At 57.6% G+C, this 13,061-nt stretch overlaps 2 protein-coding genes across 2 annotated transcripts; both read right to left on the minus strand.

The window, feature by feature from the left end:
* Nucleotides 1-437: 437 nt before the first annotated feature.
* Tpgs1 (tubulin polyglutamylase complex subunit 1) lies at nucleotides 438-7,797 on the minus strand. The gene is made up of 2 exons (XM_006978233.4): nucleotides 7,293-7,797; nucleotides 438-1,177 (listed from the first exon to the last, which is right to left on the minus strand). The coding sequence occupies exons 1-2, from the start codon at nucleotides 7,664-7,666 to the stop codon at nucleotides 640-642; spliced, it is 912 nt and encodes a 303-aa protein (XP_006978295.1). The 5' UTR covers nucleotides 7,667-7,797; the 3' UTR covers nucleotides 438-639.
* Nucleotides 7,798-8,591: 794 nt separating this feature from the next.
* Nucleotides 8,592-11,933, minus strand: Madcam1 (mucosal vascular addressin cell adhesion molecule 1). Its single transcript, XM_006978234.4, has 5 exons — nucleotides 11,594-11,933; nucleotides 11,072-11,338; nucleotides 10,536-10,850; nucleotides 9,114-9,548; nucleotides 8,592-8,722 (listed from the first exon to the last, which is right to left on the minus strand). The coding sequence occupies exons 1-5, from the start codon at nucleotides 11,931-11,933 to the stop codon at nucleotides 8,592-8,594; spliced, it is 1,488 nt and encodes a 495-aa protein (XP_006978296.2).
* Nucleotides 11,934-13,061: the final 1,128 nt, after the last annotated feature.

A 13,061-nucleotide genomic window follows, 5' to 3' on the forward strand; every position in this document is an offset into this window, starting at 1 on the left:
TCTGATAAAAAGCTGAATGACCAATAGCTCAGCAGAGGAGGGACAGGTGGGGCTGGCGGGCAGAGAGAAAAGGGGGCCAGTCAACCGGAGGACAGTCAGGCAGACACAGAGGAAACTTGAAAGCTGGATGGACAGTAATAGGTGAGGTAAAGGAGCCTCAGCACACACAGATGAACAGAAATGGGTTAAGTTAAAGAAAAAAAGCTAGCTAGAACCAAGCTAAGGGCGAGCATTCATAATTAGTCTCCGTCTCATGATTTGGGGGCTGGCGGTCTAAGGAAGTTACAAGTTCTGACATCAGCAGAGATATGTTGTCCTTGGGAAAATCCTCCCAATATCCCCTCATCTTCTTTGGTGATCCTGAGGGACCTTGGGTTGGGAGGGACCTGCAGTGCCTGGCAATGGCTAGGGAGCTGCACACAGGCGACCAGCAAGGCTGGGACTTTTCAGATTTTATTTCTGTGAGTAGGGAAGACAGGCCAGTACAGAGGGGACTGAGCTGAAGGTGCTGGTCCTGCAGGGTCCACCCAGGTCTCCCTCCCTGGGGGAGGGCCCTGTGCAGGTTGTCTGGACACCGGTTTGCAGATCCCAAGTCCACGCCTTCCCGGGGAGGTGGCGGGGTGTGCGTGTGTCCTGGACTCAGCCCACCGGCTTGACCTTGGCGATGAAGAGGGCGGCAGCCTTCTCCAGGAACTCCTCTCGGGACATGGGTGCGCTGGGCCGCCGTCCAGCCGCCGCCCTGTCCAGGGCACGTGCCAGATTGTCGGGGCCCAAGCGGGAACCGGCCTCTAGGTAGTGTGTGGGCGCCGCCGCCAGGTCTCCCGTGCCCAGCGCGCCCTCCAGCGTGTCCAGCACGGCCTGGCCCACACGCCGATCGGCCACCGCCAGGCCCGGGTCCTCCAGCAGCTGGAAGAGGGCGCCCGCGCGCGCCACAAACTCCAGCAGCACAAAGCATGACAGCATGCCGGCCCGGAAGATACCCAGCGGCACAGCCTCGTGGTCCCGGCACTGGATCTTGCGCAGAAGCGGGGCCACCACCTCCTCGGGCGCCCCGCCGTCTCTGCACACGCGCTTCAGCAGCTCGCTGTATGTGCGCCCGTCCAGCCCAGGCTTCTTCTTGCGGCCGCTGGCGCTCAGACACTCGTAGGCCACGCTCACGTTGTTGTTGAAAGCGGTCCTGTGGGGACAGTGGGGTGTCATGAGGCCCTGCATCCTGGCTGGCCACCCGGAGCCTTTCCAGACCTTCCCGGCACCCCAGCAATCCAGTTGTATGCCCCTTCCTCCAGAGCACCAGGCATGGAGGAACCCCAAGTGTTTGCTTTCTTAAGTTTTTTTTTTTTTTGAGACAGGGTTTCTCTGTGTAGCTTTGTGCCTGTCCTGGATCTCACTCTGTAGACCAGGCTGGCCTCGAACTCACAGAGATCCTCCTGCCTCTGCCTCCCGAGTGCTGGGATTAAAGGCGTGCGCCACCGCCGCCCGGCTTTTTTTTTTTTTTTTTTTTGTGTGTGTGTGTGTGTGATTGCTTTTTTTTTTTTTTTTAATGATTTATTTATCATGTATACAGTGTTCTATCTGTGTGTTTGCCTGCCAGAAGAAGGCACCAGATCTCATCACAGATGGTTGTGAACCACCATGTGGTTGCTGGGAATTGAACCCAGGACCTCTAGAAGAGCAGCCAGTGCTCTTAACCACTGAGCCATCTCTTTAGCTGCTTTCTTAAGATTTATTTACGGGGCTGCAGAGATGGTTCGGTCGGTAGGCCTGCATTTGCAGAGGACGGGGCTGATTCCCAGCACCACATGGCAGCTCACAACTATTTGTAGCTCAAAGGCCTGGGGGATCTGACGCCCTCTTCTGGCCTTCGAGGCACCAGGCATGCACATGGTTCACAGTCATACCTGCAGGCAAAACACCCATACATATAAAATCAAATTTAAAAGAATATTTAAGATGAAAGTGGTAGAGCAGGCCTGGAGAGATGGCTCAGTGGTTAGTGCACCGACTGCTCTTCCAGAGGACCCAGGTTCAATTCCCAGCACCCACACTGCAGCTCACAACTGTCTGTAACTCCAGTTCCAGGGGACTGGACACCCATGGCAAAACACCAATGCACATAAAATAAAAATAAATAAATTTAAAAAAGGAAGTGGTAGAGCAATCTTTTAATCCCAGCACTCAGGAGGCAGAGGCAGGAGGATCTCTGAGTTTGAGGCCAGCCTGGTCTACACAGTGAGACCTTGTTACAAAACCAACTTATTATTAGTCGTAACCATACATGTACATGTGTGTCTGTATGTGTGGGTGGTCAGAGGGCTATCCTTTAGAGTTGGGTCACTTCTGTTTCCACATGGCTTCCAGAAACTGAATGAATTCAAGTCGTCAAAATTCCGCAAGCACCTGTACTGGATGAGCCATCGGGGTTTGTTTGAGACAGAGTCTCGTGTAGTCTGATCCTCCTGCCTCCACGTCCTGAGTGCACCGTGTCCACTTTATGTGGTGCTGGGCCTGGAACCAGTGGCTTGCACATGCTAATGAGGGCTCTGCCAGGCGGGCCCCCACACCGGCACACAGTATGCACTGGGTACAGTATGCACCGGGTACAGAATGCACCGGCACACAGTATGCACTGGGTACAGTATGCACCGGGTACAGAATGCACCGGCACACAGTATGCACAGGGTACAGTATGCACCGGGTACAGAATGCACTGGCACACAGTATGCACAGGGTACAGAATGCACCGGGTACAGAATGCACCGGCACACAGTATGCACTGGGTACAGAATGCACTGGCACACAGTATGCACTGGGTACAGAATGCACCGGCACACAGTATGCACTGGGTACAGAATGCACCTGCACACAGTATGCACCGGGTACAGAATGCACTGTGCCATTCAACCACCAGCGGACACGTTGGGGCATCTCTCAGCTCTGTGCCCCCAGCACACGGCTGCAGGGGAGGACACGCCAGTCCTCACTGCCATCATGCACACACCTGAGCCTTACTGTGACGTCTTTGTGCAGCCGTCCTGTGACAAGCCAGCTGTGACAAGCCAGCTGTTTAATTTGAAGCAAAGTCTCTCAGTAGCTGAGCCTTGAACCCACATTCTCCCTGCATCTCCACCATGTCTTGTAATTACAGTTTTATTGAGACACAAAGTGGCCAGTTCTGACATGAACCTGTGGCTAGTGAGCAGAGAGGGTATGGTGAGTCAGGCGGTTCCTCCCCTGACCCCAGGGTGTGGTCCCTTCTTGTGGGCCACAGTGGTGATCATGAACACAGCCTTGTGAGAAATCGAGGCTCTGAGTAAGCCGATAGTCTCAATGTAGGACTCAGAGAGTAACTGCCTGGCAGTGGACCTTACTCTGGTCCTTGTGTGGCTCAGCTTCACAATGAGGGTGGTCTGCTCCATCCTGACCTCCTGGGGGCTTCTTGGATGCTTCATTTTCTAGAGACCTTCATGTAGTAGGTGCTTAATAAATCCTAGCCAGCTGCAGACACCCAGAGAACAGACCGTGTGTCTTTTGTGAAGGGCATTTAGCAGGCCCCAGCTGTGTTAAGAGCCACGGAGACTCTGGGACTGTTTGTCATAGCAGCACAACATAGCTCTTCCTGACTGATACTCCGGTTGACCTATAACCACTAGCTCTCTTGTCCTGATCCTGCCTTCTCTGGCAGTGACCTCCAGGGGTAAAAGGCCTGGGTGGGCCCTTGCTCTGTTCCTGGACCAGGTCCACACCTGTCTCCCAGGGCCACTGGCTTTCTGACGCTGTTGTCTCTGTGAGCCTTGTTCTGCTTACCCAAGGAGTGCAAACCCCATTCTGCAACTCCAGATTCTTGCGGGGATGGACAGCACAATCTCGTGCCGGCACAGGGGAGGGCCACCCTGCCCTTGGGTGTTTACAGCCACAGGTCGGGTAATCACGCCTGGCACAAGGACACCCACCTCTGGGATGGCTCACATCCTCTCCTGGGGATCCCCACTGAGTCACTGAGAGGTGAGGGGCACAGACAAGGTGGTGAGCCCCAGAGCTTGGGGAGCATGGGCTGCGGCTCCGCCTTGCAGCTCTTTCTGCTGAGTGCTCACGCTGTGCGCAGGCAGCGGGGCCTCCCTCCTCCTGCCAGTGGCCTTCTCTGGGGTGGGGCTGGATGATGTATGGATGTATGGGGTGGAGCACATACCCCTGTTCCAGCTCTCCTCCACACTCTTGAGCACCCTGCAGGGTCTGGGGTGCCTCATGGAGAGTGGCTGTGCCCGAGGGGAGGCGTGTGCTGGATTGTCCTCAGTGTGACCAGCTAGTGACTCAGTCATTTTAGATCATTACGTTGTACTTGATCATAGAAATGACTCCCTGACAGCTTAGGGACAGTGTGGTCAGCGCCCCTCCCCCGCCCTATCAGCAGCACAGTAGCCAGGAAGGTGGCAGGGGTTTGTCGCACGGGTCTGACTCCTGGCTTCCCCCGCCGTGGCCAATGCTTCAGTCATCTGGGGTGAAGAGTGATCTTAAGTGGCGCTCACAGGCTGCTGGGGAGGTGGCCGATGGGGACACCAGGCTACATAGAGACCTGGAGGGACTTGGGAAGCGTGGCCCCTCAGCTCCAGAGAAGCGGCTCTGCTGACGGGTGTCAGCGGCCGCCGTGTGTGGTGGCCCAGGCTGAGCACTGCGCAAGGACCCACTCTTCACAGACATCCATCATGGGGTCTGAAGTGGGGAGCAGCGGCTGGGGGAGGAAGAGAGGCCTAGCTCTGTGACATCAGACACAGACACGCTGTGGCTCCTGGGTCCACCCATGGCTGCATCTCTGGGGACCCCACCTGCCTGCTGGCTCCTTTCCATGTCCCCTGCTGTCCTGAGCTGCCGAGTTAGTGGTATAAGACTAGGTCCTGGGGTGAGCAGTGACCCCCAAGTTCACACCCACAAACCTCAGAATGTGGTAAACACACAGCTTTCACGGTCAGCTGCTTAAGATGAGGCCGTGTCAGAGGATGCCAGGCACGGACCCAGCGGCTGGCAGGGCACAGAGACCTGGTGACATGGTCACAAACCCTGCCCCGGAGCCTCAGGCGGCCTGTGACTTCAACTCACAATGTTCCTGTTTTAAATCACTAAGCTGACTGCTTTTCACCCTTGTGTTGGAGCCCACTAGGTTTCCTAGTGCGGTACCCCGCAGGGCTGCACAGGAGGCTGACTGGACCCCGGGCCTGGGCACCAGGTGACTGTAACTAGCAAGGGGGAGGGCTTTGGCTCCACCCCTTGGCATTGCTATAAACAGACCTTTGGAATAAAGTTCTAGGCCTGTGGCTAAGGATCCAGGCCCACCCGAGTCTGTCCTGTGTTTTCTCTCTGTTTCTCTTCCTCTCTATTTCTAAGTCTCTTATCCCTCATTCCTCAAGAGTCTCTGGGGTAAATAATGGGGGCCGGTCCCCCACAGCCCTGGGAGACTCTTATCTAGACAGATGCCCTAGGAGGCAGCTTGTTCCTGGCCCCTCCTTCCCTGGGGCACCTCACGGTGCAGGCCTGTGGGCTTGCTCCTCTGCTAGTGCTGTGGAATATCACTTTAACTATGTCAAGATGTGTTACATTTGTTTCTGCTGTGGAATATTACTTTAACTATGTCAAGATGTGTTACTGCTGTGGAATATTACTTTAACTATGTCAAGATGTGTTACATTTGTTTCTGCTGTGGAATATCACTTTAACTATGTCAAGATGTGTTACATTTGTTTCTGCTGTGGAATATTGATTTAACTGGGCAAATATGTGTCACATTTGTTTCTGCCGTATTTGTTTAAGATGTAAGATGTGTTACTGTTTCACCTCGCCTGCCTAAGACACCTGATTGGTCTAATAAAAAGCTGAATGGCCAACAGCTCGGCAGAGGAGGGATAGGTGGGGCGGGCGGGCAGAGAGAATAAGTAGGAGGAGGAATCTAGGAATGAGAGAGAGAAGGAGAGAGAAAGAGGAGAGAGAAAGAGAGGGCAATGCTTGGGGCCAGGCGGCAGCCAGACAAGAGGAAACAGGAAAAGATAAACAGAATGAAAGAAAGGTAAAAAGCCCGAGGCAAAATGCAGATGAGCTAGCAAGAAACCAGTCTAAGCTAAGGTGGAGCGAGCGTTCATAACTAAGTCTCTGTGTCATGATTTGGGAGCTCGTTGTGGCCCAGAAGAAAGCCCGCCACACAGAGGCCTTCAGTCTCCCCACTCACACCCCAGTGCCGTCTCAGCTGAGACTCTGTCCACTTTCTTGCTCGAGCTCCTCACCAAGTGATCAGCAACCTCCCAGAACCACTGGTCTCCCAGCCGTTGTGCCTGTCCGACCGACCGTACCCCGGCCCCATCAGCTCGTCCTGCTCCACCCCTCCCTTCCTGGCCATCGTCTGGGGGTCCCGGGCCCTCTGCCCCTGGTGCGGAGGTGTCTGCTTGGCTCAGATCCACCCTGCTCTGCCCCTGGTGCAGAGGTGTCTGCTTGGCTCAGATCCACCTTGCTCTGCCCGACTTGTTGCAGCTTCTCTGGGACTCCAGGAGAGAACCAGCAGGAACGCGCCCTGGACTTTCACTCCCTCGGGGAAGCCGGGGTCACTGCTGCCCAACACCTTCTGAGCCCTCCTCCACGCACCCTTTGGAAAGCCACTTCCCTGCTGAGACCCAGACACCAGCTCACCCACTCTCTCACTCTGGTTGATGACGCCTACTGATCAACTTCCCCCATCCACTGCACTGAAGTGCCCCTCACTCATCTTCCCCACCGGGGCACAGAGCAACTGCCGAGCTCCAGGCCTCCCTGCACGGCTCACGCCGGGCTCTGGACCAGCCTGTGCCCTGCGGGTGCATCTCAGGACCATACTGCGGGGTGGGGTCTCAGCACACAGGTTGCCCGTCTCCGGGACAAGCACCGCAGCTATTTACGCTCTGACCGCAGGGATGGCTTCCTGACCTCCAAAACCCTGGGCTGCGGGGAGAAACCGAGCACAAGCTCAAAAGCAAAAAAACCCACTAACTAGGCCATCATCATCTGGACGCTCCAGCGAAGGTGGACTACAACTCCCAATACCTCCTACCAGGACCACAATTCCCAGCACAGCCCGCGGCCACAGCGGCCGAAGGCTACGCGAAGCATGCCGGGAGCTGTATTCCGGACGCTACACCGCCCCCCAACGGACCAGGTCCGGGAAAAGAGGTCAGACTACACCTCCCGACAGGCCCCGCGCCGGCGGTGGGTGGAGCCCAGCCCGCGCGGGGCCTGTCGGGAGGTGTAGTCCGGGCACCCCGCCCGCCGTCGGTCCGCACCTCTGCGAGTGGTGAGCCAGGCGAAGGTGCCACAGCGCGCGGCCCAGGCGCTGCTGCTGCAGGAGGAGCTGGCCTGGCGGCTCCCCGGCGCCGCCGCTGGCCGGCGAGCGCAGGCCCATGTTCTCGAAGTAGTGCGCCAGGAAGGCGATGGGCTCCTCGGGCCGCGTCTCCAGCACCTTCAGCAGGGCGGCGCGCAGCATCTCCGTCACGCCGACCTGCCGTAGGAAATCCTCCTCGCTCTCGGCCGCCGCCGCCGCCTGAGACACCGACGACCGGCCGCTGTCCGCGAAACCGGCCGCAGGTGCCACGGCCGGCCGCCGCTTCTCCACGGCCGCCATCTTTGCTGAGGGCAGCGGGGCCGGAAGCGCTGCCATAATTCACGGCGCCGACAAAGCATCCTCCTTGGGCGGCCATTTCTGTTGAGGGCAGAGGAGCGGCTTCCTCTCCGACGGGGTCTCGGCAGGGACAGGCACAGGCTGCCTATCCCCCTGTGCCCTCACCGGCATTCTCCGTTTATGCCTCTGCTGGTACTCCGTGACTGCATCTCTTTACTTCGGTCCGGAGTCATGAGCTTGCCAGACTTCAAAATGGTCCCCCAGGAAGGGCTTGGTTTCTGGCTTGAAGCGCGATTGCTTGCCATCTTGGTAGTGGGCAAATCTTCGGAAGCATGGTCTCCTAGCAACCAGGCTCCCCGGGTACCAGAGAAACCCCATCAAGCGCGCGTGGGGCTTCGTCCACCGGGAATCTGGGACTGAGGGCGGGATTCAGTCCTTTTCTGCCGGGATTTTGGCTTCACTTGGCCTCCTGAAAGGATTAGCTCGCCGGGAGCGAGGCTCCACCAGATTCCCCGCCCTCCCCCAGGCTGTTAGTTACCCTTCCTGACCACTGGGGGATGCCCTTGCTGTAACTGTGTGGTGGCTCTCTGGGACCCTTCTGCCTGCCACCTTCATCCCTTGCCCGCCTCACACCCCGTCTCGGTGTTTGCCCCCCAAGTACGTTTTTTCCCAGGCCGTTGGGCACCTCCTTAGTTGCTCTTAGGAAGCGCAGGCGTTTCCCAGCCTAGCATCCTGCTCGGGCCTGCCAAGATAGACTGGGATGCCCGCCTGTCTCCAGGGCCCCCGGGTGTAGGCCTGAGAGATGCGCAAAGCTTCTCTATTTTACAGCATGACAGGACACAGCAGTGGCCAGGTAGGGGGCCTTTATTCTGCGCCGGGCGAGCAGCGGGAATGAACCTGCAGATGTGCTGACCACCAAGGGAAGGGGCCGCACTCTGACGCCTTGACTGCCCCAAACCCAGCTTCACAGGAGTGTGCATGAGCTGGAGTCTGGGGGAACACGCGGCGCACAGCGTTTCCACAGGCGGTAGGCAAGGAAGGCCAGCGCGAGCAGCCCCAGGACCAAGCTGCCAACCCACAGGGTGATGCCGGAGGCTGGAAGAGTAGGAAAAAGGGTATCATCAGCCCCGGTGCCTGCGACCCCACCGAGGGAACTGTACATCGGCCCTGTGGTTTAAGAGTGGACTCCCCAGCTAATTAATGTGTCTTAAAATTCAACCATTGAAACAGGTGTAGTGGTGCACCCCTGTTATCCCAGCGCTTACGGGGCTGAGGCAAGAGGATCAGCTACACACCAAGTCTGAGGCCAGCCTCAGCCATGTGAAAGCGATCTCACTCTGTAGACCAGGCTGGCCTCGAACTCACAGAGATCCACCTGGCTCCCCCGCCCCCCAGTGCTGGGATTAAAGGTGTGCACCACCACTGTCCCGCCCCAACTATCATTTAAATCCCATATGTCCATCCCTCCCAGGGCCCCAGCACTCACAGGGTTTTGGGAACACCTGACTGGAGATGTACAGACTGGCTATCTGCCCCCCGGGGTCCAGGCGGCACTGGAACCAGCCCTCAGGAATGGGACCTGGGGGAGGCACGCTTAGCCATGCCTGAGCCCCGGCCTCCCTCTTGTGGTAGGCTGCCAGGTTGCCAGGAGCCAGGATCCAGCGCACAGTCACTCCAGGCCCACAGGATGCTTCACAGAGTAGCTGCCAGACTGCCTCCTGGTCCTGGTGGATCTCGGGAGAGCAAGTTCCAGCGGAGCTCAGAGTCCTGGGGCTAAGTGTGGACCGAGGAGGGGCAGACGGCAGGGTTGTGCTGTTGGGGAGCCCAGTGGAGCTGGCCTCAGTCGTGTGTGCTGAGGTCAGGATGTAGGGCTTGGCAGAGGTGGTGTTGGGGGGCTCTGGTGAGGTCCGGCTCTGTAGGACTGCAAACAGAATGTTCTTCTGTAGCCCCTGGCCTCTCTCCTGCCCCAGTTTCTTCATCTGCAGCCCGGTGTTAGGACAGAAACACCCCCCCCCACACACACACCCCTGTCACTCAAGTGACACAGGGCATCACAGTGGCTGGGCCAGGAGATGAAGACACAGACAGAACTTCCTGGGTCCTGTCCGAGTCTACTAGGCCACCGCTTATTTATTTATTTATTTATTTATTTATTTATTTATTTATTTATTTATTATGTATACAGTGTTCTGTCTGCATGTATCCCTGCTGGCCAGAAGAGGGCACCAGATCTCATTACAGATGATTGGGAGCCACCATGTGGTTGCTGGGAATTGAACTCAGGACCTCTGGAAGAGCAGTCAGTGCTCTTAACCACTGAGCCATCTCTCCACTGAGCCATCTCTCCAGGCCCCGCTTATTTATGTATTTATTTTGGTTTTCTGAGACAGGGTTTCTCCATGTAGCTCTGTTTGTCCTGGAACTCACTCTGTAGAACAGGCTGGCCTCAAACTCAGAGATCCACCTGCCTCTGCCTCCTGAGTGCTGGGATTAAAGGCTAGGCCACTGTTTATAAAGCACCTACTGGGTGCAGGTTTCTAAGAGTCTACTTGACTACTGTTTATACAGCACCTATAGTGTGCCAAGTCCTGTGCATCTGCTCGGCCAGCATTTGTAGAACACCTTCTGAGTGCTGGGACCTACCCCGAGTCTGCTTGGCAGTGTTTATCAAACACCTACTGAGTGTTTACCCCATCCTAGTCTTTCAGGACAGACAGGAAATGATGGAGCTGTCATTTTGGAGTTGGCGCAGAATAGGCCCTCATCTTTTGAATTAGTCTTTTTTCTGGCTGCCCCACAGGGCAGATACTGTGACCAGTTCTCTTGGGACTCTCCAGGTGGGGACACACAATCCTGGTTCAAGCTCCAGAGTAGCCAGCTCAGAGGCAGGTGGGCCCCGGGGACTTACCTGGGAGCCCCCTCTTGTGGGTTAGCACCAGATTGGGCAGCTGCATGGTGACCTGGCAGTAGAGGGCAGGGGGGGCAGGGGTCTCCAGGGCGGGCAGCATCCAGCGCTGTGTCGCTCGGAGCAGCGGCGTGCCCTCGGCCTCCTGCGTCTCCTCCTCTTGCTCTGATTCCAGGACCTGGGCCCCCTCCAGCCTCTGGTCTCCCAGTAGCAGGGTGAAGGAGAGGATGTCTGGGTCTGGGGGCCAGATGTTGTGGGCCGTGCAGGACACCTCTTGGTCCTGTCCTGACCAAGACACCACCAGCTGGTCTGGGAAGGCTGCGGATGGAAGATGGGGCCCAGGGCTGAGCCAGGCGGAGGAGGTAGGTTTGGTTGGGGTGATGATGGAGCTCTGTGCCTTAGGTGTCTGGGACAGGAAGGGCGGATGTGTCAGCCTTGTGGGTGTGGGGTGCAGGGACCTGGTGGGTGATGGCATTGGTGTGGTGCAAGGTCCTGATACCCTGGGTAGGTGGCACCTAGAAGGACAGAGTGGGCCTCACCGTACACCACGATCTGCACAGAGTACTGGAAGCTTCGGCCCCCACAGGAGCCCACACACAAACGTGTGCCAGCGTCTGTCAGCAGGCCGTGTATGGAGAGGATGCTGCTGCCCGGGAGGTTCTGCACATTGCCCAGGTGGGTGTCCAGGCCACGCCACTGCACCTGGGCGACACCCTCGTCACAGGGCAGGCTGCAGTTGAGCCGGAGGGATGTGTCTTTGGCCACAGCCACCACAGGATCAGGGGGATCCACATGGAGGGACTGGCCTGAGGGGAAACAACATTAAACTCATGTTGGGGCAACTGGGTTCCAGATTCCAGTCCTGACCCTTGACCCTGGGTTGAGACCCCAGGGCTCTAGACCCCTGCCCCAGGTCCCTGGCCTTGACTAGAGGGCAACTAGAGCCCCAGATCCCCGGGCCAGCCTCTCAAAGCCCTGGGCTTTCAAAGCACCCCCAAAGCTCTTTCTCTTGTGCTCACTCATCTCCCGAAACCCCCTCCCCTCTCCACACCCCTGCTCACCACTGCCAAGCTGGAAGGGCGCCATGGCCAGGGCCAGCAGGAGGACCAGGCTGGACTCCATGTCGTCCCTCTGTCTCGTGACCGCCAAGGGAAGCGGTTTAAATAGCAGCGGGCTGGCGGCTTCCCGCCGTCTTGAGACCCTGCCTCTCCTCCCCCTTCTCCCTACTCCGTGGGAGTTTCCCGGGGGGCTTTCCCAGCCCGACCTCCACTCCGCAGGAGGCAGAGAGTCAGGGACCCGGGAACGCAGGCGGAACGGACGGACGAGCAGGGAAGGTCTGGGAAGGTTCCAGGCCCCAGTTCTATGGACGGGAAGGCTGAGGCTAGAGGCTGGGGTCACCATGGTGGGTCAAGTGCATGGACATCAGCCAGTCCTAGACGGCTCCACCCCGGCCGACTCGAGCTCTGACTTCATTTCCAGAGGTGGCCACACGGGGGCGGCAGAGAGGCCAGACTCGGTTCTGGATGGTGGGGTCCCCTGCGGACGCCCCGCAGTGGGGGTTTCTCCTGGGACTGTTCTACCTGACGTGTCAGTTACCCCTGTCTGTGTCCTTTCATCGCACGAGACCTTGCAGTTCCAGCAGAGCCGGGGGGCTGGAGCTGGCCGGCTTTGGACATGTCTGGGGTAGACCCTGGGCCTCAGCGCTGAGTTCTGTCCCACCTTCCTCCAAGATCGGCACACTGTCCTCCCGTGCTTTGCCCTTGGCCCAGACCCGTATCGAGGGGCACCGGTCTACATATCGACACCCCCAGGGTTGTGCCGCACCCGGAGAAGGAAGGCTAGAGTCCTGGGTCCTTCCTGCCTCAGGCGGCCACAGGACCTTTGCTCCACTGCTCTGCTCTCTCCAGTCTCCAAGAGCCTCCCCCTCCTCTGCCTTCCTAAGGCCCCTGTGGAGGCCCAGTCTTCAGACACTTGAAGTCTGTCTCCACCAACATGGGGAGTGTGCTCTCCTCGGGTTTTGGCAACTTGACATAAGCAGAGCCATTTGGGAAGAGAGAACTTCAGTTGGAGAAAAGGCCCACCAGGTTGGTCTGTGGTCAAACCTACAGACCTTTGGGGGTATTTTTTTGTTTGTTTTGTTTTTCCAGACAGGGTTTCTCTGTGTAGCCCTGCCTATCCTGGAACACACTCTGTAGACCAGGCTGGCCTCGAACTCAAGATCCCCCTGCCTCTGTCTCCTGAGTGCTGGGATTAAAGGCTGCACCACCACCACTCAGCTGGGTTGTGCAGGTGTATTTTTCATCAATGATTGACATGGGAGGGCCCAGCCCATTGTGAGTAGTGCCATCCCTGGGCAGGTAGGTGGGCCTGGGTGCTATAAGAAAGCAGACTGAGCCGGGCAGTGGTGGCGAACTCCTTTAATCCCTGCACTCGGGAGGCAGAGCCAGGCGGATCTCTGTGAGTTTGAGGCCAGCCTGGTCTCTAAAGTGAGATCCAGGACAGGCACAAAGCTACACAGAGAAACCCTGT

Source organism: Peromyscus maniculatus, chromosome 22 (assembly GCF_049852395.1).
Source record: "Peromyscus maniculatus bairdii isolate BWxNUB_F1_BW_parent chromosome 22, HU_Pman_BW_mat_3.1, whole genome shotgun sequence".
Taxonomy (NCBI): Eukaryota; Metazoa; Chordata; class Mammalia; order Rodentia; family Cricetidae; genus Peromyscus; species Peromyscus maniculatus.

Bases quoted from the DNA above. Each gene is read 5' to 3' on its own strand.
- Tpgs1 (XM_006978233.4), bottom strand. From the start codon at position 7,666: ATGGCAGCGCTTCCGGCCCCGCTGCCCTCAGCAAAGATGGCGGCCGTG. The intron at 1,178-7,292 runs GTGCGGACCGAC...CTGTCCCCACAG, and splicing joins CTGGCTCACCACTCGCAGAG to GACCGCTTTCAACAACAACG.
- Madcam1 (XM_006978234.4), bottom strand. From the start codon at position 11,933: ATGGTGACCCCAGCCTCTAGCCTCAGCCTTCCCGTCCATAGAACTGGG. The intron at 11,339-11,593 runs GTGAGCAGGGGT...GTTTCCCCTCAG, and splicing joins GCCCTTCCAGCTTGGCAGTG to GCCAGTCCCTCCATGTGGAT. The intron at 8,723-9,113 runs GTGAGTGCTGGG...CTACTCTTCCAG, and splicing joins TCAGGTGTTCCCAAAACCCT to CCTCCGGCATCACCCTGTGG.